Genomic DNA, 25,209 nt, shown 5'->3' with positions numbered 1-25,209 from the left:
ATTAATCATTTTTGCATTAATCAGTTGAACACTCGAATTTTTTAAATTTCATCCATGACGTAATAAGGATCCTTTGGAGTAGCGTTTACAACTTCGACTAAAAAAAGAAAAAGTGACAAAGGTTGAGACTTGTCTACTGCAATAATAATTTCATTCGCCATTTATTACCTCAACATGGATTGCTAGTACTCCATCTTCTTCAGCATTGCCGATACTGATCAAAGCCTTGCCATCAGAGCCCACTGTAACTGATTTGCCTGTGCACTTTCCGTTGACCAAGTTGCCTGAGATGATGTCGCAGTACGTTCCGGCCGAAAGACATGTCTGTTGATTCGTAGTATATGATTATTTGTTTGTTGAAAATGTTTTGAATTGTTACAAAAATACCTGAAGAGTTTGGGACATGTTGGAGCCTTCGTTGTTGATGGCGATGAAACCTTTGCTACCGCGGCAGAAAGCAATTTCTATGGAATTCAGAAATAAGTAATTCATCTTATTTTTTCATTTTTTAAATTAAATTTTCTTACGGTTGTTTCCGTTATCCCACCAGTCGTTCATTGTAGTTCCTAAATGTAATCAACAAATATTAAATTTGATTAGAATTTCGTCGATTGCGTGCACTCAAATACGCGATGGATCCGGGATCCAATACCTGCAACAATGTTCCGGAACTTGGCCATATTGTAGATTTGACGCCAGCGGTGCTCACAGATCCATCCATTTCCGCAAGAATCATCGGCGTTGATGGTTGGTGAGAGAATATTGAAATCTATGTAAATTTAATTTTTAATTATTTTTTAATAATTTTCATTAGTCTAGATTTAAATTGGTTAATTTAATTATTACTGCTATCATGCGGAGGTCCGACCCAATCGTTTTGATCCTATAAGCATAAGTTAAGTGAGATATATTACGTTGAATTATTTGTTTCCTGATTTCTCCGAGTTTACCTGTCCGTTCACGAGATTTTGATCCCAGTAATAGCTAGACATTACTCGTGCATCGCCGTACGGCCAAGCTAACATGTAGGAAACAGCCATCTATTACAAAATGAATTGCGTTATTAAATTTCCCTGTCAATTGAAACTTTTTCTAGACATCAGCACCTTGTAAAGTTTAGATTCTCGGAAGGTCAATAAGTCACCACCTCCTCCGTGACCACGTTGATTGTCATGATTGTCGATAAACACCAAAGCGTTGCCATCAGGCATCAAACCCCATCCAACACCCCAATTGACCAGCCATTTAAGTTGCGTCTTTTTGTGGAAAACGTCGCTGAGTTTTCTTCCGTATTTGAATTCAGTTACGCGACCGATGTAGAAATACTCGTTGGCCGTAATTGGCTCTCCACCTTATTAAAGCGATAAAACATTTTTGATTTTTGATTGGATGTTGTAACTCCAGCCCAGCGGTATACCTTGATCAATGACCTCCATGTAGATATAAGGTCTAGAACCAGCAGGGAATCCCTTGGCAGTAGGCAAGTTATCAAGCCTGTCAGAAAGAACTTTCAAATCTCCAGGCCACATGTGCTTACTGGCGTCCCAACTAAAGAATCAAATGAATAATATTTAGCAATCATCCAATGAAATGGAAAGTGTAATTGTAAGGAATGAAATAATATTACCGGAAACCCGCAACACCATATGAAGTCAGCTTGTTGAGGAACTCAAGGATCTTCCCACGAACGTATTCAGATCCTTGGTAGAGATCGGGCATTCCACTAAGTTTGCAGTTTCGGACCTGTTGGGCGTTTCCGTAGTTTTCAATATCTCCAGAGCTGCTTGGGCAACTTGATCGAGGAGTGAAGTCATTTGGTCCGTAAGGAACAGCTGGCGAATGGTATATGTTACATTTTTAAATATAATTATACATTAAATGGCTCATAATTTCATTTTTACCTGGGTAGCTCATTGAACCTCCGTTGACTGATGATCCTCCGATGCCTGTTCCGCTTCCGGGTGTCATCTGATTGAATACGCAATCGACGTAGATTCTACGTTTAATAATCAATTTTTAATTGCTTTCTGAAGACAGGTAATTGTTGTTATGCGACATTCTTACCTTACACCAACGGCATTGCAACGATCAACCATGGTCTTGAAAGCATTTTCGTCGCCGGAGCGAGTAACCAGTTTATAGGAGACGGGTTGATAACGCTCCCACCAAGGACGCTGTACAGTGGATTGCATGATAACAATATGCTCATTGGGCGGCGAAACCTGTAAGTAAAATTTTTAAATTTTACTTGCTGTGCTATTTAACTTAATTGGAAGGTTAATAACGACATACCTGAACTCCGGCATATCTGTGGAAAGACGAAAATCAAATAAATTTCATTTAGTGTCAAATGAAAGAATATGATAAATGCTGTCGAATACTTTACCCTTTAGGTCCCAGGAATCTTTCGCACTCAGCGGCGATGTCATCCCATTTCCACTCAAACAAGTGAACCATGGTAGTGCGGCCGGACGCGTAATTGGCGTTCCATTGCCCAGTTGCCTGGTCTGCCACAAAAGCGGCCACCAGCAAAAGCACGATGGTTTTCATTGTGTACGAGCTATTGCAGAGTGAAAAACACAATTAAAAAGTAACTGAAAAAGCTACCTAACATATATACCCATTATTATCATCAACGATCAGACAGTTTGCGCCATAAGTTACTACTGCTAATCACGTAATATTCTATATCAAAGTTCGAACTTTTTTTTTTGTTTACTCTGTCTTACACGTTTTAGTCGGTCAATAAGAACAAACATTCTCAGTTGCCCTTGCACTTTACCCAGATTACGCCTTAACAAAATAGTTTAGTTGTGTTTACCTTGCTGTCGTATCGACTTATATAAGACTTCAGTCCAATATTGGAAGAAACTCTTGACGTATAAAGTTATTTCCAAAGATGGCAAACAAGATAAGTGCGTACTTTTCAAATTATGTCAACAACACAATAACAAGTTTCTGATACGGCTGTTTGTTGAGAGTCTAGAACATTCGCCGCATTGAATTCGTACAGCCCAGCAGCAAGTCCGTGCGATTAATGAGGGAAACACAATTGAAAGGAAGTGTCAGGGTGTGGCGAATAGATTAACGCTGGCGAATGACATCCGCTTGAATCTTCAGTAAGCCGTGAAGGAAATAACCGATGCATAGATTTCATTAATTAGTTAATGGATGCTCCGTGTATTTGAGAAGATGGAATAAGTCTTTCGGAAAACCAACGTAAGAAAAGAAACAACATGCTATTGATTGATTTAATCGATTTGTAAAGAGATGTGCGGTATTTCCCTATTCATTAGCGCACTTAAATACCCGAAGAACGAGTCAGATCTTTCTTTCCTACACACACAAACGAACGCACACTACCAATGAGACAAATACTGAACGTCCTCCGCTCATTATATTAGTGAGATTAATTGGCATATTAAATGGGTGACACTCCACCTGCTCCAGCGGCGGATGCGGGATTATCTTGCTGGAACCACGACGTTTCTTTGTAGAGGAACCAAAGATTAACAGTCCAGAGGAAAAAATTCAAAAATCCAAATATCTGTAAATTATAAAGAAGATGGAGATTGTTTTTCTTCACCTTTAGCTTAGAAATATATCATTTTTATCATACGATTGATATGTTGAGACCAGCAAAATTTCCAGCAAACACCGCGGTACAATCCCCATTTTTCATGCAAATTTCCATAGTCTTAATCCAGGAATTTGGATCAGAGACATATTTTACAGCAGAGACTCCAGAAGCCCACGCAGCACTTCCTGACAGCCAGAAAACAGCAATCACCATTGTTATTAGAAAATCCTAGTAAAAACATCCATTATTTCTGATTTAGGTTTCTTTTCAATTTAGCTAAAATAAAAATTTACCACAAGAGGAAAGGTTTTATTAGTTTGATAGTTGCCACCAAAGAAACAATAAAATCCCAGAGATGCAAGAGAGTAAAGCATAGCCAAGACTCCAGCAGCAACAAAAAACTCAGCATCAGATGAGTAATCACCAAAATAGGAGAAAGTATAGCTGTTGCCACAAGCCTTTTCTTCTACTATTATGTGGTCGAACCTGATGAGAAAATACAAGATGCTAATGTTTCTTATCACAACAGGTGAATTTTGTTATTCGATCAACACCTGAATGGATATTCAATGTTTTGAGTGATTTTAGTAGTTCCCATAGTTTCATTCTTGCATTTAACAAGGAAGCTAAATGAGCTTCCAAAATTTGTCGTCGTAGCGAACGCGCATATTGCAAAGACCTACAAGATAACAAATTAAATTATTAGAATGTTGATGATAAAAATTCAAACGTTTGAAAAACATACAAACTGAAGAACCCTGAGAAAACCTCTCGGCTCCTTCAAAATATTGGTGTCCATATGATCCATTTGTAATTCTGAGATAAGCAACAACCCACGAGTCAAAATCTAGCGGTTTTTGTCTTATCGATGACGTCCAGCTTTCCTTTTTTATTCGACGAGTACTTGACAGCTATCGAGCTTCAACTACCAAAAATGTTGTAGAAAATTGGGCGGTCTGCTTGGACAAGGTGTTGCCAATTTATTTAAATTTTAGCTGTCAGCACATTTTAAAAACAATTGCAGCCGATGCACAAAAAAAATTCGGATATTTTTGAAGCAAAATTTGAGCTTAGTGATTTTAGGAAATCTATTTAAAGAAAGTATTTCTTAATTCTTGTCAAAGTCACAAGGTTTGTTAGCTCACTGTTTTCTTCTATTTCGTATCACACGCGTGAGTGACGTACGTCCGTAATAAGTCTGACTTGACTGTATACATCTAAATTTTTGCTGGTTTTTTGTTCAGGCGTGAAAATTTTCATTGGTTTTGCTGTTCTGTTTGTAAGTCCGCCAATTTGTGTTTTCACAATGACGTTCGATTTCTCCATACTGGCCGCCGGACTTCAGGAAACTGGAATATCTATGTTTCTCGGATCGGCCGTAATAGGGGCAGTAATTGGCTGGGGTTTCAAAAAATTCAATTTGATATATTTGGCCATGCACCAGGTTTGTTTATATCCTATCATACATGGGTGTGATTTTTTTCCTTATCCTTATATGCTTTATGCCGTTTAGGTTGATACTACATCAAAACGAAATGGAGGTGAAATTGTTGCCAAAGTCTTGGAAGCTCACAACATCAAACACATGTTTACATTGGCTGGAGGACATATTTCACCTATTCTAGCTGCTGCAGAAAAAATTGGAATAAAAGTGGTTGATACAAGACATGAGGTAAGTAAAACAATTTTAAATGGATGAATTTATTTTCTATTGATAATGCATATTACTTCTAGGTTTCAGCAGTATTTGCTGCTGATGCTGTAGCTAGAATGACAGGGACAGTTGGGGTTGTTGCAGTAACAGCTGGACCTGGATTAACCAACACCGTGACTGCCATAAAAAATGCTCAGATGGCTGAATCACCCATTCTGTTGCTAGGTAAACCTATATCTTTTTTAATCTATTGTTGTTTCTTTGCTATCGTATTAATTGCCTCTAAAACAATTAACATTCAAGGTGGAGCGGCAGCAACAATATTGAAAGGTCGCGGTGCACTTCAAGATATTGATCAGATGTCTTTATTTAGCCCGCTCTGTAAATATTGTGTTAGTGTTACCTCAATCCGAGATATTGCTCCTATTCTGAGGACCGCATTACAAATTGCTCAGTCGGATACACCTGGTAGGAAGATTTCTTGCTTACTAACTTTGGAAAAATTTTGGTAGGATTAATAGAAATAATTTATTTCGCATTCAATAGGTCCCGTATTCGTAGAAATGCCAATTGATGTTCTTTACAGTTACGAACTTGTAAAACGGGAAGTTGGTGCGAAAAGTGAAGGCAAAGGCATAATGAACAAAATTGTTAATTGGTACTATAACATCCATTAACTCTGTTGCACAAATCTGCTAACGAATTGATATTGAAGGTATTTAAATAACTATGTGGACAATATATTCGCTGGAGCTTGGGAACCAGTAGAAATCAATCCGTTAGCCGTCCATATCCCAATGCCAACCAGTCAGCAAGGTTTGATAAAGTTCCCTAAAAACATGTAATACTCGTATTAACAAGCACATTTTATAGTTTTGAAATGCGTCGAGCTCTTGTCGAAAGCCAAACGACCCCTTATTCTAATGGGAAGCCAATCTACCCTCCCGCCAGTCAAAAGCGAGGAACTAGTCAGAGCAATTAACCGGTTAGGAATTCCTTGCTATTTAGGTGGAATGTCCAGAGGACTTCTTGGAGCTAAAAGTGATTTACAGGTTAGTATAATATCTATTTTGTGTGTATGCGTGTTTGAAACAATTTCTTTTTATTACGGTATGATTCAATGTACAGGCGAGGCAACACAGACGAGAAGCTCTTAAGGAAGCTGATTTGATTATCTTGGCCGGTTCTGTTTGCGATTTCCGACTCTCTTATGGCCGTGTTCTTCCCCGCAAGGCGCCAATCATTGCCGTCAATCGCAACAAAGATCAACTGCACAGAGTAATGATCATACGACACTTTGCAGTCTATCTAATGGAATTAATAATAATATGTTTTTTTTTTCTTCTTTAGAACTCTGACATGTTCTGGAAACCAGCCGTTGCAGTACAGGCAGATGTGGGTACATTTCTTGTCGAACTCTCTGAAGCAGCCGACGGCATGAAATGGGATCCCGACTGGGCAGCTACGCTCCAGCAACGGGACAAGGAGAAAGAAATTGCTACCGAAAAGGTAATTTTTAAAGTATTTCTTCTCCATGCCAAACATTTGATGATTTTTATGTAATGCAGATGGCGACCGAAGAAACGGAAACACATTTGAATCCCTTGGCTGTACTACACTCATTGGAAAAAATTTTACCTGAAAACGCCATTCTTGTGGCCGACGGAGGAGATTTCGTTGGATCGGCAGCTTACATCTTGAGACCACGCCGTCCGTTGAGCTGGCTGGACCCTGGAGCATTTGGAACACTTGGAGTTGGCGGTGGATTTGCTCTTGGTGCCAAACTCGCCCGTCCAGACAGTGAGGTAGGTGACCCTTGTTTAGTGGGAAAACTTCTTGAATCACGAGATTGAACCACAGTTCATTCATTGTTAAGGTCTGGATCGTATGGGGTGACGGCTCGTGCGGATACTCTGTTGCTGAATTCGACACTTTCACTCGCTTTAAATTGCCAGTCATGGCACTAGTAGGCAATGACGCTGCGTGGACACAAATTCTAAGAGAGCAAGTCACTATCCTTGGCACTGATGTTGCTTGCAAATTAACGGTAACATTTTTAACAGAAAACCCAAATTAGGTATTTTATTTTAAAAATTTTTTCGCTTTATTATATAGCACACGGATTACCATGTAGTCGCCCAGGGATACGGGGGCTTAGGTTACGTTCTGAAGAGAGAAAACTCCAGTGAGATCGACAGCATGCTGAACAAAGCGCGAGAAGAAAGCCAACAAACGGGAAAAAGTGTTTTGATCAACGCCTTGATTGGAAAAACAGGATTCCGTGATGGCAGCATTTCCGTCTGATTCCGCTCAACCATGAATGTAGAATCAAATTATATATTCGTTATAAATAAATGAGACACTTATGGGGAACAAACCGATCGTAACTTCCACAAAACAGTTTGTATTTCAACAGCTATAGCTGGTTGAAGGTCGACTCTGTCAGCAACAACCGAAAGAACGGAAGTTTTGAAACGGCTAACCACAATTATTCGTCACGTAAAAAAAAACTAGAAATTAATCAATGCATGTCTTCCGTTCCACCAGATAATCGTACAAGCGAACTCTTTCTACATTAAATCAAGTCATTTTCTATCACTTACTCTCCAAAGAAACAACTCCCATAATGGGCTTGTCGCGATTTTCGGCGAATGGATGGTGTTTTCCGTTGATTTTGACGTTCCAGTTATTTGTTTATACGTCCTGCATGGATGGCTCGACTACTATTCAAACGACCACTCCAATTATGTCTGATGTCAGTGAGTTTCCTGAAGCTCGCAGATCTCCAAGATTTTTGTGCGTTCAAGCCGGTTGTACCTGCGAAGGAGTCAACGAAGAGAATGCCATGGCGAACTGCAACTGTCACGGACAGCTTGACGATGCAGATCCGGTAATAATATTTTAATTCTAGTAATATCGTATGAAGTTAAGAACCCGAAATTAAATAACAATTATATTTATTTGCAGATAAAAAGGACTCAGACATTCCTCAAGTTTGCGGGACTAAGGTTTCCGCCGAACCTCAAAAAAATCCAAATTTCCAACTGCCATTTTCTGGACCTCGGTGTGAATGACGAGTTGTTTCAATTAAACTTGGCTGAAATATCAATCGAAAATTCTATCGGCGTGACCTTACGGTCAAAGGCATTCAAGAAAGTTGCTCGTTTCACTGTTAAGAATGTGGAGATGTTTTCGTTCGAAATTGGCGCCTTTGATCATTTAGATGCTGAATCCCTCCGTTTCGTAAACGTCACCTTTAACAAAAACATCATGGACAATTTCAAAGACGTTGGAGCCATTAGCCCCCAAAGAATCCAATCAACTTTGGAATTTCGGGATTCCAAACTGTCGACCGACATGGAAATTCAAATAAAGCAAACTGATGTAACCAATCTCACAGTTAGCTTTCGCGGTTGTACACTCGAAGGTTTGAAATCGACCATCAGAGCTGATCGCTTTGAATTGATTGGAAACAACTTCCCAAGTCTCTGTACTATTCCTACGGACGTCCCGCTAGTTCCAGAAGGTAGAATACGTGAAAAGCCAGAATGTGAGTTGGAAAATGAAGCACCCAGCACCAGGGTGGAGTTTTACAAATCACTAGAGCTCAGCAACAACACTTTCGATAATGAGTCGATGCCTAACATTCGCTTTAATGTTCAAGATAGGGGCGTCATGGACGTTATCTTCCCTGATGACAAAAAGGCCAACCAAACTATGGCAGAATCAGCTGAAAAGTGGCTAAAGTCTTTCACTTTCGATTTTAAAGGTATCATGGCCCCGAATAAAACAAACAGGGGTGTCAATGAATGCAAAGAGAAATGGGTTTGGGGGACTAGCCCGCAAAAGTATCAAATCTATTGTCCCGACCCGCAGTCAATGAAAGATTTCGTTCGTTCCGGCAAGTTTAAACCTTTATTTCAGCGCCCACCCAGTTCTTCTAGTTCTGCAACTTCGTCTTTGTTTTCCCTTATTTTTGCAACATTTATTTTGGTGGGAATGTGAATAATGTCCATGCATTGTTTTAAAAATTATCCTACAAAATGTAATAGTCCTTCGCCCATAGTTTTCTTTTAATTCAAAAAACGCAATACAATTCATCATGCCTACTTATATTTCAATTGTTGACCGTTGGTTTTCGTAGAATCAGTTTGTGAAACTTGGAGAGTAATAAACATTTATAGTGGCCAACAAATGTCCACTTATAGTAAGTTGGTGAACCAATTCTTAGTTGCGACATTATTATTAAAAATATTATTGTTCATCAGGTTGTATACAGTGAGCTGTAGTTCTAATAGAACACCAGTTATGAAATATGAGTGCTACACTGCCGACCGCATCTTATGTCAATTTAATTGCGCAGCAGCTCGAGATGACGAATTAGTATCCATTACTAACAAGGCCCTTGCCAGGAAGCTGCGTGTAACCAAATTGTTCGGCAATTTCTAGATGAAATCCAACCAGTCGGTGCATCCGATTTTTCAAAATTCCAGATAATCCTGCGGTAACTTGGGTAAGAGAAATAAACAAAACAACGGATGACAGGTTTGTCAACGGTTCCACTGGTTTGATTTTGTTGACATCCGCTCAAATTCATCTAACATAAATCGAAACTGATCGGTTAATTCAGTCATTCACGCGTCCGAATTTACAGCAGCAATGTCAGCCGTAAATCATCGTTCGTTTTGTTTCTTTTGGTTAACATCCCTTCTCGTTAGCGTTTGCTTAGCTGATATCAGCAAAGACATTTCGGTAAACGCTACTGACGAGTTGGTAGATGACGATGAGGATCCCGCCCGCAAAGCTTTTCGTCTAAAAGACACGTTTATTGACCTCTGTCAAAATCTGCCTGGCTGTACTTGCGACGGGAAACACGAGCGAGCCAATTGCAGTTGCATCATTAACGATCAAGTCAAACTCAAAAAGGTATTTATCTTTACCTTTTTTAAAGATTTTTATTTAAAAAAAAATATTTAAAAACATATTCATTCATTTTTCTGTAGATCAATTTGAATCAAGTGAAAATACCGACGACCATTGTGAAATTGAACATCGTTGATTGTCCGTTTGTCGATATCGCCCAAACAAAATTGGCAGATTTACCCATCAAGTCGTTGAATGTTTTTCGCGTCAAACATTTGCACATAGGATCTGGTTCGCTAAAGCAAGTGGATTGTCTAAATTTGGAAAATATCGGCAAACTCGACTACGACAAAGACGCTCTGTCTGAATTAGTAGCCGATACGGCGACATTCGTCAACGTCACATTCCCCGTCGAAGAAGAACTTGTTCCCCTTTCTATCAAATCCGAACTGAAAATCGTTCAGTGTAACTTGACAGATTTTACGATAATAGTAGACTCGCCCCAAACAGACCGGTCCGTCTCCATAAATCATAGCTATTTGAACCGTCTCAGTTTGAAGATTAATGCTGGCTCGTTCACAATGGATAGCAACCAGTTTGTCCAGCTCTCGTCAAAATCAGCCGGACTCATGGATATCATGTATTCCCATTCGATCGATTTGAAAAACAATCAATTTGGAATGAACAGCAACATTTCAATTCTGCCTGACGTGATGTCTTCGAATCAGTCCTTGGTATTTCATGCCACTAACTTTACTGCTGTAAGTCAAGAATGGCTCGGACATTTCGGACTGAAATTCAGCGGAGCAACGCAGAGTGGCGTGACCGGAAAGTCTCTGGGTTCGAGCCGAGGAGGTTGTGACGTACAGAATGCGCCTGACCCTACAAGTAACCGAATCATTACGTGTTCAAACGTTAAGAGCCTTGGCGAATTTCTGAAGACGGAGACAAAAGATGTGACAGCACAGCCCAGAGTTGACCATCAACCGGAAAAGCAAAAACAGATTCAAACACACGATGACGTCAAAGCATTGGGCGTGGCAGTGACACACCATTATCCAGCCCTGGCGCTAGTCATTGCAGGTGGGGTTTTGTTACATTCATTTGTATGAAATCCGAAATGTTATGTAATTTTTCCTAGCATATTTAGAAATACACCAAAATACGGCCAAATTCTATGAACTTCAAATTCAATAATTTTTTTTTTATTGCTTAATTAAGAATTTTGGGTGAACTTCATATGTGTGACAATAGGACATTAGTGTAATTCATTTCAGAACAAGAAAGGATATTGGTAGATGAGGCAAAGCAAAAACAAGAAGGATAAAACAGAAACACATTTCATTCTAATAAGTAGGCACATCATTCACACACAACTACCCAAATGAATTATTATTTTTTTTTTAACTCTAACTTGCAAATAGCAATATGTGCAACGGCTGTCACAGTTGGGTTGCGGTTATTTAAAAGATTCTTTGTGCGGCTTAAACATGTAAATGGATAGCTTGTACCACTGGAAGATTTAGGCAGAAGCAATATTGCAAATAATTAAATTCCAGTGAAAGATAAAAGACTAATAAGTCTCTTTAAAATAATACTACGTCAAACTCGAGGACTGCTTTTGATATAGGGAACGATTTTCACAAAAATTTTATTAATCGTCCCAATCGTCATCTTCATCTGGGTCCTGGCCGCTTTCATCACTGTCGGAATGGATGACACGACATCTTTCCTCCAAGGCCCTGGCCAAGGCACCGGCCATACCTTCCATGACATCGTCGCTGACGGCAACAACAGAAGCCTTTTTCTCCACGGGTTTCAGTTCCTTTCCTGCTCTTATTTGACCCAACAAATCGTTGCGTGAATCGAAGGCTGGCACTTTAGCGCCACTCTTCATCGATTGATCGGCATCACTCGGCACCGATTTGAGTTTGTGTCCCTCTTTAATGGCGTCCATCAGGGCGCCACGGACATCGGGTTGAGCTGGAGTGGGTGGGAGTGACGGAGACGAAACAACAAATGAAGGAACAGGAGGAGCAGGGGGTCCACCAAACGAAGGAGGCGGTGGAGGTGGTGGAGGAGGAGGAGGTGCACCGACAGGAGGTGGTGGGGGTGCAACGTTGTTAATTGGTGCCATTTTCGGTGGTGGGGCCCGTTGAGGAGGTGCTGGAGGAGCAACAGATGGAGGGGAGGCAATCACTCTTGAAGGTGGCGGCGGTGGAGCTGAAACGGGTGGTGCCGGAGGAGCGATCCTTGCCGTCTGAGGTGTAGACGGAGGATTCCTTGCTGGCACCGGAGGTGCTGAAAACAAACTGCCGCCGGATGACTGTAAACTAGAAATCTCACGAATAGCCGCTTCTTTCCCTCCATGTTTGTCGATAAAATCGTAGATGAATTCACGTGTTGCTTTGTCTTTCAAGTGATTCTCCGATATGCCGGCCTTTCATTACAAAAGAAAAAGTTAAACCATAAACACAGAAATGTTGAGCGAAATAGTAGTCTTACTCTGGCGAAGAACTTCAACAGATTTGGATCGACGTTGTCAAGTGCAAATCCTTGATTAGGGTCCCATCCGACGTGACTGATGTGTTTGAAATCTGATGGCCCTCCAATATCCGCCTTGGTAATTTTCTTGTTCTTGTCTTTCTTCCCTTTTTTTGTCACTGTTATACTGTTTGTGATTGTCGCTGATCGTACTGCTGTAGATTTTGGTACCGATCCGTTCGTGGCGACTGGCGTGGGTTTTCCTGGTTGCGGTTGCTGCACTTGCTGCTGTGATAAACGACGGCGTTCTAAAACACAACAACTGAGTTATTAATCAACCATTATTTTTCAACATAAAAATGTACACACCTCGTTTCTCCGATTTCATCCTCAAATATTCTTTGATAGCCATCAGAAAGTATTCTGCCTCGCCTTCATTAGCAAAATTAAACCCAATGCGACATTCCTGCATTCGAAAAATATTAACCCGATTGATATTGTAATTTACTAATATGATCAAATGAATGACAGGACTCACATCTCCCTCAAAAGTGTGAAAGTAAGGTCTTGGTGCACAGTAGTCAAAAGAACTGTACAATTCTTGCTCCCAGATGGCAGATTGCCTGTCGAGGCAAAATACTCTAAGGAAATAGGATCTCTTGATATTATCTTTGATGAAGCAGACTACACCACAATGCCGTTTGTTCCATGTGGATCTATTGGGTGGATCAGCAAAACAGACCTGAACCACAGCTGACGCCATACTCTGAAAAAGAAAAATTACAAAACATTAAATGTTGACTTTTATAAGAATCTAGTACTGGGGGGACTTACTTTGCAGCGCAAGCCAATGAGTTTAAATAATTGATCATTTTCTTCTAGTGAAAGAATAGATGATGGTTTGTTTTCAGGTTGGGGACGCTTGGCAGCAGTCATGGCAATGTTATTACTGGTTCTAGATTTTTAAAAATGTGTCAATTCAACTTTCGATCGAGAACTAGTAAACACATCGACAAATTTGTATTAAATTGTAACTGTCACACAACTGTAAATAAGTATAAGATAGTTCTTATTGTTTGAACGAATTTTTCATGATTATCATTCAATTGAATTATTGTTTATACGCTTATTTCATAAACACTTACGGCAGTCACTCCCTTACCAGTCTCATGAAGATCTACACACGGTGTTTCACAATTTTAAGATACGAGAGTTTTATCTTGAGGAAATAGTCCAATACGGTCCAATGGTTTGGTCCACATCAGACAGGACGAAACAATTCCATCTAGCGGTAAATTCATAAACGCTATGAGAATCACGGGTTGGGATCAGTTGTTTACTTCATGTTCGGAATGTTGATCGCCTTTCATTTCTAAGAACTTCATCTTTTTGTGCTTTTATCTCTTCATTCGATTTGCTTCATATATCATTATTTTTTATCTTGTTGATGAATATATATATTTTTTTCAGTGATTCTTTAAACCAAAATGCATGTGAATGGAAAAGAATTAATAACCACCTCCTTCAAACCTGCGACGTGAGACATTAGATTGTGTATTAGAATAAATACGATGACTATTATACAAAAATTCTTTTTGAAATAGGATTGAAGGAAGAATAAATTACAGAGTTCTTCATCCGGGAAAGTCGAAAGGAAATTTCAAGGAATTCTGGTTTAAATTGACAGGCAATCTTCTTTTTTACTTCGGTTTGAACAATTTTGGAGGAATTAAAGGAAATGTAGGTTTAAAGTACAGAAAATAAGAATTTTGGTCTCATTTTTAAGCTATTAACATTTTATTTGCAGGAGCCTATTGGTGTGATAGTTTTAGAAAATTGCTCCGTAGCATTTGATGAAGATGGATCTGGGGTATTTGCTTTTGTTGTTACTTTCTCTGGTGATCAAGACAGACATGTGTTCTCTTGCTTCAGTGTGAATCAAGCACAGAATTGGGTCATAGCCTTGAGGCAAGCCAGGTAAAATTTTTCATAATAATTCATACATGGACAGTGCTGACATCAAATTAATTTTTATTTAGTTATGAACATTTGAGAATCCAAGTCAAAATTTTAGAGAGTAAACTGGAAAGTCTTGGTGGAAAGGTAAGTTTAACAACAATTTTAAGGGAAAATTATTGTTAAAATGATAAAATCTTTGGTATGTTCAGAGCATTTTTAAATGGAGTACCACAGCAGCATCATCAAGTAGTACTACACCAAGTAGTGTATTTAAACAGCCTTCCAATTCTGCAGTTCCCGCTTTACCTACGCCCCCAGCCAGAAAACGTATCGGGCCTAAAGCAAAAACATTTGTGAGTCACATGTCTGACGAAAATCCCCTGCCGATAAATTCTTTCATAAGTGATAACAAACAGCCTGATCAAGACTTGATCAAATGGTGATTAGTGATGAAAAAAACAACCGTCCGACTTAAAAAAAACGTGCCAATCATAAAGAGATTTAGATAGATTTGTGTAATTAATATTAACATTCCTCTATTAAGCAAATTAAGTTATGTTCGGCTGATTTTCGAAATCTAGTCATTAAATAATGGCTCAAAGAAAAACTGCCTCTCGTTCGTCGCATTGGTTTGCACTTGTTACAATTGGCTATTCCGCTGTATCACATTGACATCGACAGGCAAACTAATGTCGTTTTTAGAAATCTTCTTTCTTTTGAAGCTGCGTGGCCGTGAACGTTGATGGTTATTTTCTTTTGGTGTGCAGTTACTGATTCGGTTGCAAAAGCCGGTCAAGAATGTTTGAATCAATTGGTTATCAACATTGTACAGAATAAATCCTTTTCGTTTATCCCATCCAATGTGACTGATTAAGCGAAAATCTTTTGGGGGACTGACGCTGAAGGTGTCGTCCTTCGTGTTTGCTGTGGAATTAAATATCAGATTTGAATGTCATCTCGGGATCATGTGAAATAGTTTTTGATGTTGTCCTTAATACCTTTATTTTTTAGTAGATAAGCTCTGACAGTTCTAAGAAAGATTGAAGCTTCAGCTTCGTCGGCAAAGTTGAGACCAATTTGAGTATTCTAATTTTTAATAATTCAAATATTTAAAAAAATAGTGAATAGGTGAAAGAGTTTGGCGAATTGACTCACGTTGCTGGAGCTCACGGTGTGAAAATATGGAGCTGGTGCGTGATAGACTACGTTTTCGTGAAGCTTTTGCTGCCAAATAACTTGACGTCGGACCAGACAAAATATTTTTAGCCAGAAATTACAGTTGCTGTCTTCTATCAAACACAAAATCCCGCAGTCTTCCTTCGTCCACTGCGTGTATTCAGGTGGCTCGGGCAAAAAGAGCTGGACAACAGTGGTGGCAGCGCTCTACAAAAGAAACATTTACAATCACCAATAGTAATAAATTTTTAAAAGCGGTAATTCTTACTTTGCATTGTGCTCCAATAATCTCATTCAGTTGCGTGTTTTCTTCGTTGGACAACAGTCGGGAAGGACAATTCCGACGTGACTTGAATGTTTTAGAAGCTCCCATATTTTATTGCATAAAGATTTGATCGAGTTTTCCGCCGGTTTCTCAATGCGTGAATAAATTCGATACAGGAGCCTGTTATTATCGCCTGCGTTCTAGTCGGTTGCTAGCGGCTGTTTAAGGCCACATGAACTGGCTGGCTACTTTTCTAACGTGTGGGTTGCATTATTGTCACTATCACGAGAGATAAGTATAGTCTTGCGTGCTCGACAAATTTCGACTACCTGGATTATTTTGTTGACCTGAACGTTGTTTTGACGATGATGTGTTTGATCACAATGTGATAATGACGCGTTTAAACTTGAATTTCTTCGCTAATCATTATTTTTTTTTTGTTATTTATTATTTGTCTCGTTAGGATACGTGCATCTTGAAAATGTCAGGTGATTTACAGATCAGCGGCTAGAATGTGTAACAAAAGTTTTGGCTTCGTTTTAACGCTTTATTTAATTCCCAGAATTAAGGAAAAAATTGCGAAATTCTTCGTCGGTCTTTCTTTGAGACTTTTAAATTCTTTTCCCTTTTTCCCCCCAGTTTTCCTATTCAGCTCCTGATATTAGCCTAGTTCTTTTTGATAAAAATGATTGCAATAGAAGTCTGACATAATGTAGGTATCGTCATCGGATTCCTTTCTACACTTGACGTGTTTTATTGTTTAACGGGAACGTAACAATGTCGCCATCAAATATTTATGCTTCTGTTCCTGTGCTGCTCGTTTGGTCGTCATGGACTCATGTCATATCAAGAGTAATATTCTACTGGGCCAATAAATATAAAAATTAATATTCTCAAGTGCATATATTAGGTGCAATTGCATTCTCATATTGTAAATCAATAAACAATCAAATAACTGTATAATAGCTATTGTTGTCGTAGCTATTGAAATCGATTTTGGGTCCGTTTATTTTTCAAATCCGGACGAAACGGTTTCTTGCATGTCTGCAACAAATAGATGTATGCATAGATATCTGTTTGATACGCCGTGCAGACTATGAAAGATTGCCCACTTCCTTTAGACTTTCTTTATGATCGGCTTCGGGGCACGATAGTTTGGCGGAGGCCTTATTTTGGCAAGCAGTGCAGAAGGCAAGTTCTTCCAAGGGTATTTCCCGTTTGCTAGAATTTTATGTCTCTTACTAGCTGTTGGCACAACAATGCTGTTATGCAAGCAACGCCTTAACGGTAAATTCAGCACACTAGCCAACCGCGTTTTGTGTAGATATATAAGAATGCTAAAGCAGCTTGTCTTCGCTCATAGCTCGCTCTCCGCTGTTCGTTGATGACGTTGCTACCTGCACCTGTGTTGTCCTCGCTTTGGACATTCACACTTTATTTTTAACTCGAAAATAAGATCAGAATCTGCATCATGTTTTTGGCCATATTTTGTGTAGCCTTGGCCGCGATTTTCTTCTTTTACCTGAAATGGGAATACTCGTCTTACGTGAAAACCATCGATCTGATTCCAGGACCTCCGAAAGTTCCTTTTTTTGGAAACGCACTTTCGATTCCTCTCGATCCTTACGGTCAAATAATTACAATTTTAAAATAGTAGTTTCATTTCACTTTATAAATTATTCGTCGGTTACTAGCCGAATACGGACATAAATTTGAACTTTATTATGCTAACGCGAATTTTTTTAACAGGTGCTCTGCAAACTATTTCGGTGGAGTGGCCCAAAAAGTACGGACATTTTAGACGCGGCTGGTTCGGATTGAACGGTTACATTGACATCTCTTGCCCAATAGCAGCAGAGGTAAGGACATTTCACTCTGATATAATGAACCCAAATTGTGGCAAAAATATATCTTGAATGAATTATACTATTTTTAAAAATAATATTAAGGAAATACTGTCGAGTCCAAAATTCATCGATAAGGGCAAAGAATACTCTTTGCTGATGCCATGGCTAGGTGAAGGACTCCTTACTTCAACAGGTAATAATTCTTTATTTCAGTAATATTTTTTTTTTCCAATGTGGCAAAACATGTCATTACAATTATTTGATTATTTCTCAGGTAATAGGTGGCGGATAAGGAGACGTTTGCTGACTCCGGCCTTCCATTTCCAGATACTCGACAATTTCTTTGACACCTTTAATAAAAATGCCGATATTCTGTGCCAACAATTACATGGTTCGTTATCCAAGAAAGCGGAATTGAATCAAACGGAAGAAATTGAAGTCTTCCCTTACCTCAAACGATGCACCCTTGACATTATTTGCGGTAAAGAATCTTGAACTGAATAAATGTAATTGGGCAGTTTCGGTAATTCCATTATTTATTTTCTCATTTGAAAGATTAGAAGCAGCTATGGGCATCCAGATTAATTCGCAACTTGAAAATTCTGAATATCCCAAGGAACATGAATATCCTAATGCGGTGCATAGGTTGGTCCAATAATGTTAACTTTGACGACGGGGTGATTTGATTGGTCATGCAATTCGTTTAAGGTATACCATGGTATTATTTGAGTATTTCAATTCGATATGGAGTTTTTTCCCTCAACGGATTTACTTTATGACGAAGCACGGCAAAGAGTATCAGAAATGCTTGAAAATTATTCACGACTTCACATCCAAAGTATTATTCAAAATTAAATTCAAATCTTATTTACTTTTATTTAAATTGCTCAAAGTGCCCACAAATTTTGTTGGTAGGTGATTCAAGACAGAAAAAAAGAAATCGATCAAGAAATTACGACGACAGAGATGAAACAAGACGAAACTGAGGAATCGCAGTTTGAACCAAGTACGTGTATGAATTTATCTAAAAAATTCTGTAATATTATTTCGGGCGTTGACCCCAATGTCACTTTTTTTTCACGTAAACGTCTAACCATAGAAAAACGAAGGGCTTTTCTTGATTTGATGCTAATCGCTGCGAAAGAAGGAGCGGATCTGACAGACATGGATATCCGCAATGAAGTCGACACTTTTATGTTTGAGGTAGGGCTAAACTGTTTTCTCAATAACCTAAATTTATACCTGGCATTCCTTTGCTAATTAGGGTCATGATACAACCGCCTGTGCTGCAGTTTGGTTCTTATACTGTATGGGAATTCACCCCGATTGTCAGGTACGAATCTTTAATTTTTTATAATTATCATTCACGTTTTTTTAAATTTGTGATATATCCAGGAATTAGCAAGAGAGGAGCTAAACGACGTGTTTGGAGATTCAGATCGCCCTTGCACCATAGAGGATGCGTCCAAACTGAAATATTTAGAATGCTGCATCAAGGAAACGCTCCGTCTTTATCCGAGTGTTCCATTAATCAAACGATCCAACAATGAGGACTTTGTACTCAGTAACGGATACAAAATCCCAGCTGGCGCAACCTACTCTGTTCATATCTTCGCTCTCCACCGCAACGAAGAAATCTTCCCAGATCCTCTTTCGTTCAAACCCGAAAGATTTTATAGCGACCAATGTAGCGGGAGACATCCGTTCGCCTTTGTCCCTTTTAGTGCCGGCCCAAGGAACTGCATTGGTAAATCAAAACGATTCGAACTGGCCTAATTTAAATTGAATTTTTGTTTTATTCTTTTAGGTCAAAAGTTCGCTCTCTACGAAGAAAAAGTTATCTTTTCGACTTTGCTCAGGCGGTTTCGATTTACTTACAACACTTTCAAACACGGACCGGTCAAACCTTTCATGGATATTTTACTCAAACCCCATAGCGGAATGCCACTGATAATCACACCGCTTCCTACAAAACATTAAAAAAATACATTATATATTTAAAGAACTAAGTAAAAATTGGTAACGAACAACTCTGTGACAGACCATAATCAAACTCGAATATCACATAATTTATTTTTTAAACCTAACCATTTAATCTTGATTAAGAACGCCACTAAGTAATAAATACGCGCAAATGAAAGTTATTCACACAAAGATACCATGGTCTTTCTGGTTTCTTGTTGATTCAATTTTGCTTGTCAAAAAATCACTGCAGTTGTTATTTGTTGCGCAACACAGTTGTAAAAAACTTTTAATGCCACTGGTCGTTTTTAGCCAATAGTTTTTGATTGGTGATGCGGTAACAGCAGTATTTTAGTGTAATTCGATCCTTCATCCGATTTACTTTGATACTTGGATGTTGCCATACTACTTGGAATTATAATTGCCAATAGCAAATAAATACGCTCGATAGACTCTGTTAATACAAGGAAAACTCAGTCTCAGCATTAATCTGGTAGGTTCGGAAATCAGCTGTGCAGCGATAAGATAAAAATACAGGAAAATATTTTATTTTGGCTCCCTTTGATCAATAATGCTGTGTATGTCACCCTCGTTACAAGACTTCTGTAGGGTAGCAACCCTGTTATTTCCTACTTTTTTTTATTGATTTTCGGTCGCATTCACCCCACGTCCTACTCCAACATTTCCACACCACCCAAGTTCATGTGTAAATGCACATTACCGTCAGGGAATCGATAGTGCGCCGCCATTAGTTTGTCTTAATGTTTACCAATTGAGAGGCTTTAGCGCTTGTCCTTTTTACTTGTGTAACTTTCTCTAAGTTCTATTTTTGTCCCGTCTTGGGGTTGTTGGAATTGAATGGGTAAAATCTTCTTTGAATAGAACATTCCCCTTGTTGCTGCTTTGATGATTTCCCTCTATGGAATATTCTCGGCACAGTATAGCAACAAAAGTGCACGTCAGTTGGAAACCAGACGACCGCCAGGGCAGACAAGCCGCTGTAAGTTCAGCGCTATTAGGAATGCCTCTATGGGCGTCCTTGTAGCTACATATAGTTCGTAACAGTCTTTCGGTCGCACCAATAACAGTTCGACCTCTTCCACTGGTGCTCCACAGCGAAAGTTTCGGCTTAATAATTCTGTGCTATCTGTGTATTTGCTTTGGTGACATTACAACATTCAGTTATAAACGTCGCGTCATGTTTTTGGCATTATTCTGTCTGGCCGCTGCCGTGATATTTTTCTTTTACCTGAAGTTTGAATACTCTTCATATGTGAGGACCATCGACTTGATTCCAGGACCTCCGAAAGTTCCTTTTTTCGGAAACGCACTTTCGATTCCACTCGATCCTTATGGTAAACAAAATTTCATTTTCTAAATTTAGTTGATCGCAGTTTATTTTTATTACGTCTTGCGATTTAAATTTTACTCAGAGAAAGTTGAATTGAATCTCTCATTAATATTACTTTTTTGACAATAACACGTTTTTCCTGTTTGAATGGAAACGAGACATTCGCAATATTATTATTTGTGCGCCCTGTAGAAACGGAAAGACAACCCAGAAAAGGGTCAATGAATAGCGTGGATTTGTGGGGATGTTATGAAAGTTGCTAATGTTAAGCTCTCCACCCGAGGCTATTTTGTAAAAAAAGCGGTCTAACCGGTAGATATAAACAATTGCGTGATAGGTTTGATTTCAATCACGAATAAAATAACCCGTCAGAATTTTCAAAACGCTTCGGGCAAATCATTCGTAAACATTTGAATCAGTTGAAAATATTATTTGATTTTAAATATTTATTTAAAACCGGATTTTTGTTGAATGTGGCGGGGAAAAAATATTGGAAAAAATCTTACTTAAGTTTGTTGCGTACTACATAGGTGGTCTTCAAAAAATCTCAGTGGAGTGGCCAAAAAAGTACGGACATTTTAGACGTGGCTGGTTTGGCTTCAGGGGTTACATTGACATCTCTTGCCCATTAGTGACAGAGGTAAATATGATGGGGTACAACAACTGCTTACAAAAATTGTACCTCGAATCTTGTTAAAATTCATAATTAAATGTTATCTTCCAAGGAAATATTGTCGAGTCAAAAATTTATTGACAAAAGCAAGGATTATGACATGCTGATGCCATGGCTTGGTGAAGGACTTCTTACTTCAGCAGGTGATATCTTTCCTGTTTTTCAGTTTGGAAAAGTTGATAATTTCGATGATTTCTCAGGTAACAAATGGCGGAAAAGGAGACGTTTGCTGACTCCGGCCTTCCATTTCCAGATTCTTGACAATTTCTTTGACACTTTTAACAAAAGTGCCGATATTCTGTGCCAACAATTACAACGTTCGCTATCCAAGAAAGCGGAATTGAATCAAACAGAAGAAATTGAAGTCTTCCCTTACCTCAAACGATGCACCCTCGACATTATTTGCGGTAAATATAAATTTTGACCTGTGAAGAAAATAATTTTAAATTCCGAACATTTCGACTCCTTATAATAAACAGAGGCAGCGATGGGCGTCAAAATCAATGCGCAAATAGAAGATTCTGAATACATTTATGCCGTACAAAGGTCGATCCAAAATAAACTGTTTCATTTAACTTATGATACAGGGATTTAAAGTACACTTCCATTTTTAACAGGTATTCCATGGTATTATTGGAGTATTTCACTTCGATATGGAGTTTTCTCCCTCAACGGATTTACTTTATGACGAAGCACGGCAAAGAGTATCAAAAATGCTTGAAAATTATTCACGGCTTTACATCCAAAGTATTATTCGAAAATAATTCACCTCTAGTTATCAAAATTGCTGAAAGGTACCACATTTTTTTTTAGGTGATTCAAGAAAGAAGAAAAGAAATCGACCAAGAATTGGAGACAAAGGAGGTGAAAGAAAAGCAAGATGGGCCTGAGGAATCGCAGTTTAAATCAAGTATACAAGAATTTACAATGAATTTAGGGAATATTATTCCAGGACATGTTTTTTCTATCCAATGTCATCTATTTGCACCCTATTTGTCTATAGAAAAACGAAGGGCTTTTCTCGATTTGATGCTTATCGCTGCGAAAGAAGGAGCGGATCTGACAGACATGGATATCCGCAATGAAGTCGACACTTTTATGTTTGAGGTAGGGCTAAACTGTTTTCTCAATAACCTAAATATCTGACATTTATTTGGTAAATTAGGGTCATGATACAACCGCCTGTGCTGCAGTTTGGTTCTTGTACTGCATGGCAATTCACCCAGATTGTCAGGTAGTAATAATTAATGGTTTTTCTAAAATAATTTAATTTGATTTAATTTTGTAAAATTTGTAATATTTTCAGGAATTAGCAAGGGAAGAGCTAAACGCCGTGTTTGGAGATTCAGATCGCCCTTGCACCATAGAGGATGCGTCCAAATTGAAATATTTAGAATGTTGCATCAAGGAAACGCTTCGTCTTTATCCGAGTGTTCCCCACATCAAGCGATACAACACTGAAGACTTCGTACTAAGCAACGGATTTAAAATCCCAGCTGGCGCTTCCTACTCTATTCATATCTACACTCTCCACCGCAACGAAGAATTCTTCCCAGATCCTCTTTCGTTCAAACCCGAGAGATTTTACAGCGACCAATGTAGCGGGAGACACCCGTTCGCCTTTGTCCCGTTTAGTGCCGGGCCAAGGAACTGCATTGGTAAGCACAATATTTTATCAACCGATTGTAACTAGCCTAATTTATACATACTATACATATTTTTTTTTTATTCTTTAAGGTCAGAGATTCGCTCTCTATGAAGAAAAAGTTATCTTTTCGACTTTGCTCAGGCGGTTTCGATTTACTTACAACACTACCAATCACGGACCGGCCAAAGCATGCGCCGATATGTTACTCAAACCCCATCACGATATGCCCTTAGGAATTACACCACTAAAGACTAAAGAAATCGTTAGAGAATTGTAATGAAATTTGAGCGAACTTTGAGGCTTGCGTTCTTCGGTTTGAAATGTAATTACTGCGTAGTGAAACGCGGAAGGATTCTAAATTGACTTATCGTGTTTAATAAAAAAATAGAATGTTAAACAAAAAAAAAAAAATTTAAACCATACTAACGCCATTATTTCTTGCACCGTTGTTTCACTTGACAAGCCGATCGTGCCACCTTTCATGGAAAATGTAAGGTAATACTAAAATACACCAATTAAGATTTCCATTGATTTTCATTTCAAACATGGACTAATCGGGCCTTTTGCTTTAGGCAGGGGTATGGAGAGATACATTTGGTTTTGGGGTGGGGAAACGGCAGCATTGCATTTGCAATAAGTTCGAAAGCACAAAAATGTTATCGAAATAAATTTTAATTTCAGTTCAGAATTGCGCAATAGGGCTACAGCTTTTGCACTTCTGATCCTTTTGACATGACCTTATTTCACTTTCTTTGTTGTCATCAATGTCAGGGGGAAAACTATGACAACAAATATCATTCTATCAACGGCTCTAGCGCTTACAGAGTTGATCATGGTATAATAGGTTGAGAGGTACAGTACCTTTCATAAAAACGACTCGCGCTTTTCGACAAAGAAAGCAGAAAAGTCAATTTCTAGCGTTAGGGGTCTTTACCCATGGCCTACTCTATGGTTAAGGCCTTAAACTTGGATGTTGCCATATGACGGCGAGAGAAGCTGCAAAATTCCCTATCCTTCTCCCGGGCAAGAGCCAATCAGGCGAAAAATTGAGGGTTGAACTTCGCCATCTGCCGTTCAATACTGCTATCTCATTAGAATGGTTAGGACCAGATATTTGAATGTTTTTAAGTATTTTAACTGACTGATTACAGTATTGGTGGCCGAACGGATAGCGATGTCAGCTAACTTTCCATGGTACGGCGTTCAATTCTCAATCGGGAGGAGTCTTTTTAATTTGCAGTTTATAACAAAGGTTGTGTTTCACGGAATAATTGATTAGACACATTTTGTGGGAATTATGCACATGGAATTTTACCCTATTTAGTCGCTTTCCTAAACAACTGCTGTTGAACTTAGTAAAAAAAACGCATTTAGTGGCTTAACTTGTGGCTTAACAACTTGTTATTTACCATAGCCTCCAACGAGATTTACATCTTAAAACACCAGATGGCGAAGTAAAACCCTCATTCTTTCTTGTGATTGGCTATCAAAGGGCTAGGAAATTTGGCCATGCCCCTCGCCTTCAAGGCAGTAGATACAAGTCTACAGGCCTTAACCATACAGTAGGCCATGCTTTACCTAACGAACAAAAAAAATGAGGTCGGCAGATTCCCGGCCTTTTTTACTTCGTTTTTCTTCGGGATGGGGGTTAAAGTTTTGTAAGAAAGGCTGGGTTTTGAAAACGGGTATATTGCTCTAGGGCTTGTCAATTTTTCCCCTCAATATATCTGGAAAAACTCTTCTATGT

General features: G+C 38.8%; 10 protein-coding genes across 12 annotated transcripts; 6 read left to right on the top strand and 4 right to left on the bottom strand.

The window, feature by feature from the left end:
* Window positions 1–44: 44 nt before the first annotated feature.
* Window positions 45–2,570, bottom strand: LOC124329661 (alpha-amylase 1-like). Its single transcript, XM_046788659.1, has 14 exons — window positions 2,387–2,570; window positions 2,293–2,308; window positions 2,065–2,222; window positions 1,902–1,996; window positions 1,628–1,832; window positions 1,418–1,548; window positions 1,107–1,351; window positions 951–1,040; window positions 847–883; window positions 653–769; window positions 528–566; window positions 388–464; window positions 169–324; window positions 45–97 (listed from the first exon to the last, which is right to left on the bottom strand). The coding sequence occupies exons 1-14, from the start codon at window positions 2,548–2,550 to the stop codon at window positions 86–88; spliced, it is 1,542 nt and encodes a 513-aa protein (XP_046644615.1). The 5' UTR covers window positions 2,551–2,570; the 3' UTR covers window positions 45–85.
* A 590-nt stretch (window positions 2,571–3,160) lies between these two features.
* LOC124329709 (synaptophysin-like) lies at window positions 3,161–4,524 on the bottom strand. The gene is made up of 5 exons (XM_046788662.1): window positions 4,326–4,524; window positions 4,135–4,259; window positions 3,874–4,066; window positions 3,620–3,808; window positions 3,161–3,547 (listed from the first exon to the last, which is right to left on the bottom strand). The coding sequence occupies exons 1-5, from the start codon at window positions 4,386–4,388 to the stop codon at window positions 3,422–3,424; spliced, it is 696 nt and encodes a 231-aa protein (XP_046644618.1). The 5' UTR covers window positions 4,389–4,524; the 3' UTR covers window positions 3,161–3,421.
* Window positions 4,525–4,581: 57 nt separating this feature from the next.
* On the top strand, window positions 4,582–8,124 carry LOC124329635 (2-hydroxyacyl-CoA lyase 2-like). 2 transcript variants are annotated; one of them, XM_046788658.1, is made up of 13 exons: window positions 4,582–4,711; window positions 4,825–5,024; window positions 5,094–5,252; window positions 5,315–5,459; window positions 5,538–5,702; window positions 5,781–5,892; window positions 5,950–6,050; window positions 6,108–6,286; window positions 6,363–6,512; window positions 6,585–6,743; window positions 6,803–7,039; window positions 7,111–7,281; window positions 7,350–8,124. In XM_046788658.1, exons 2-13 carry the CDS (start codon window positions 4,887–4,889, stop codon window positions 7,536–7,538), a joined length of 1,905 nt encoding a protein of 634 aa, XP_046644614.1. In that variant the 5' UTR covers window positions 4,582–4,711; window positions 4,825–4,886; the 3' UTR covers window positions 7,539–8,124. The 2 variants fall into 2 exon arrangements, with proteins under 2 accessions (XP_046644614.1, XP_046644613.1); XM_046788657.1 differs by having other exon boundaries at window positions 4,620–4,752.
* On the top strand, window positions 7,861–9,349 carry LOC124329677. The gene is made up of 2 exons (XM_046788660.1): window positions 7,861–8,117; window positions 8,201–9,349. Exons 1-2 carry the CDS (start codon window positions 7,861–7,863, stop codon window positions 9,237–9,239), a joined length of 1,296 nt encoding a protein of 431 aa, XP_046644616.1. The 3' UTR covers window positions 9,240–9,349.
* Window positions 9,350–9,855: 506 nt separating this feature from the next.
* LOC124313304 lies at window positions 9,856–11,270 on the top strand. The gene is made up of 2 exons (XM_046778163.1): window positions 9,856–10,160; window positions 10,238–11,270. Exons 1-2 carry the CDS (start codon window positions 9,894–9,896, stop codon window positions 11,207–11,209), a joined length of 1,239 nt encoding a protein of 412 aa, XP_046634119.1. The 5' UTR covers window positions 9,856–9,893; the 3' UTR covers window positions 11,210–11,270.
* Window positions 11,271–11,338: 68 nt separating this feature from the next.
* On the bottom strand, window positions 11,339–13,864 carry LOC124313291 (neural Wiskott-Aldrich syndrome protein-like). Of its 2 annotated transcripts, none has more exons than XM_046778145.1 (6): window positions 13,744–13,864; window positions 13,416–13,536; window positions 13,120–13,347; window positions 12,951–13,047; window positions 12,603–12,889; window positions 11,339–12,537 (listed from the first exon to the last, which is right to left on the bottom strand). In XM_046778145.1, exons 2-6 carry the CDS (start codon window positions 13,515–13,517, stop codon window positions 11,752–11,754), a joined length of 1,500 nt encoding a protein of 499 aa, XP_046634101.1. In that variant the 5' UTR covers window positions 13,518–13,536; window positions 13,744–13,864; the 3' UTR covers window positions 11,339–11,751. The 2 variants fall into 2 exon arrangements, with proteins under 2 accessions (XP_046634101.1, XP_046634108.1); XM_046778152.1 differs by having other exon boundaries at window positions 13,727–13,838.
* A 67-nt stretch (window positions 13,865–13,931) lies between these two features.
* LOC124313318 (pleckstrin homology domain-containing family J member 1-like) lies at window positions 13,932–15,396 on the top strand. Its single transcript, XM_046778190.1, has 5 exons — window positions 13,932–14,118; window positions 14,186–14,321; window positions 14,389–14,558; window positions 14,621–14,684; window positions 14,750–15,396. The coding sequence occupies exons 1-5, from the start codon at window positions 14,069–14,071 to the stop codon at window positions 14,981–14,983; spliced, it is 654 nt and encodes a 217-aa protein (XP_046634146.1). The 5' UTR covers window positions 13,932–14,068; the 3' UTR covers window positions 14,984–15,396.
* Window positions 14,596–16,387, bottom strand: LOC124313314 (wiskott-Aldrich syndrome protein-like). The gene is made up of 4 exons (XM_046778176.1): window positions 15,985–16,387; window positions 15,696–15,923; window positions 15,539–15,626; window positions 14,596–15,464 (listed from the first exon to the last, which is right to left on the bottom strand). Exons 1-4 carry the CDS (start codon window positions 16,087–16,089, stop codon window positions 15,181–15,183), a joined length of 705 nt encoding a protein of 234 aa, XP_046634132.1. The 5' UTR covers window positions 16,090–16,387; the 3' UTR covers window positions 14,596–15,180.
* A 924-nt stretch (window positions 16,388–17,311) lies between these two features.
* Window positions 17,312–20,254, top strand: LOC124313284 (cytochrome P450 4C1-like). The gene is made up of 11 exons (XM_046778134.1): window positions 17,312–17,609; window positions 17,731–17,840; window positions 17,931–18,021; window positions 18,103–18,309; window positions 18,389–18,473; window positions 18,537–18,666; window positions 18,744–18,834; window positions 18,928–19,031; window positions 19,093–19,161; window positions 19,224–19,575; window positions 19,636–20,254. The coding sequence occupies exons 1-11, from the start codon at window positions 17,453–17,455 to the stop codon at window positions 19,806–19,808; spliced, it is 1,569 nt and encodes a 522-aa protein (XP_046634090.1). The 5' UTR covers window positions 17,312–17,452; the 3' UTR covers window positions 19,809–20,254.
* Window positions 20,255–20,845: 591 nt separating this feature from the next.
* Window positions 20,846–23,989, top strand: LOC124313277 (cytochrome P450 4c3-like). The gene is made up of 11 exons (XM_046778120.1): window positions 20,846–21,145; window positions 21,672–21,781; window positions 21,867–21,957; window positions 22,015–22,221; window positions 22,294–22,360; window positions 22,432–22,561; window positions 22,628–22,724; window positions 22,818–22,921; window positions 22,980–23,048; window positions 23,121–23,472; window positions 23,552–23,989. The coding sequence occupies exons 1-11, from the start codon at window positions 20,989–20,991 to the stop codon at window positions 23,737–23,739; spliced, it is 1,572 nt and encodes a 523-aa protein (XP_046634076.1). The 5' UTR covers window positions 20,846–20,988; the 3' UTR covers window positions 23,740–23,989.
* Window positions 23,990–25,209: the final 1,220 nt, after the last annotated feature.

This window comes from Daphnia pulicaria, chromosome 1 (genome assembly GCF_021234035.1).
Source record: "Daphnia pulicaria isolate SC F1-1A chromosome 1, SC_F0-13Bv2, whole genome shotgun sequence".
Taxonomy (NCBI): domain Eukaryota; kingdom Metazoa; phylum Arthropoda; class Branchiopoda; order Diplostraca; family Daphniidae; genus Daphnia; species Daphnia pulicaria.
Note: the sequence above shows the minus strand (reverse complement) of the source record. Positions and strands in the feature narration are given on the sequence as shown.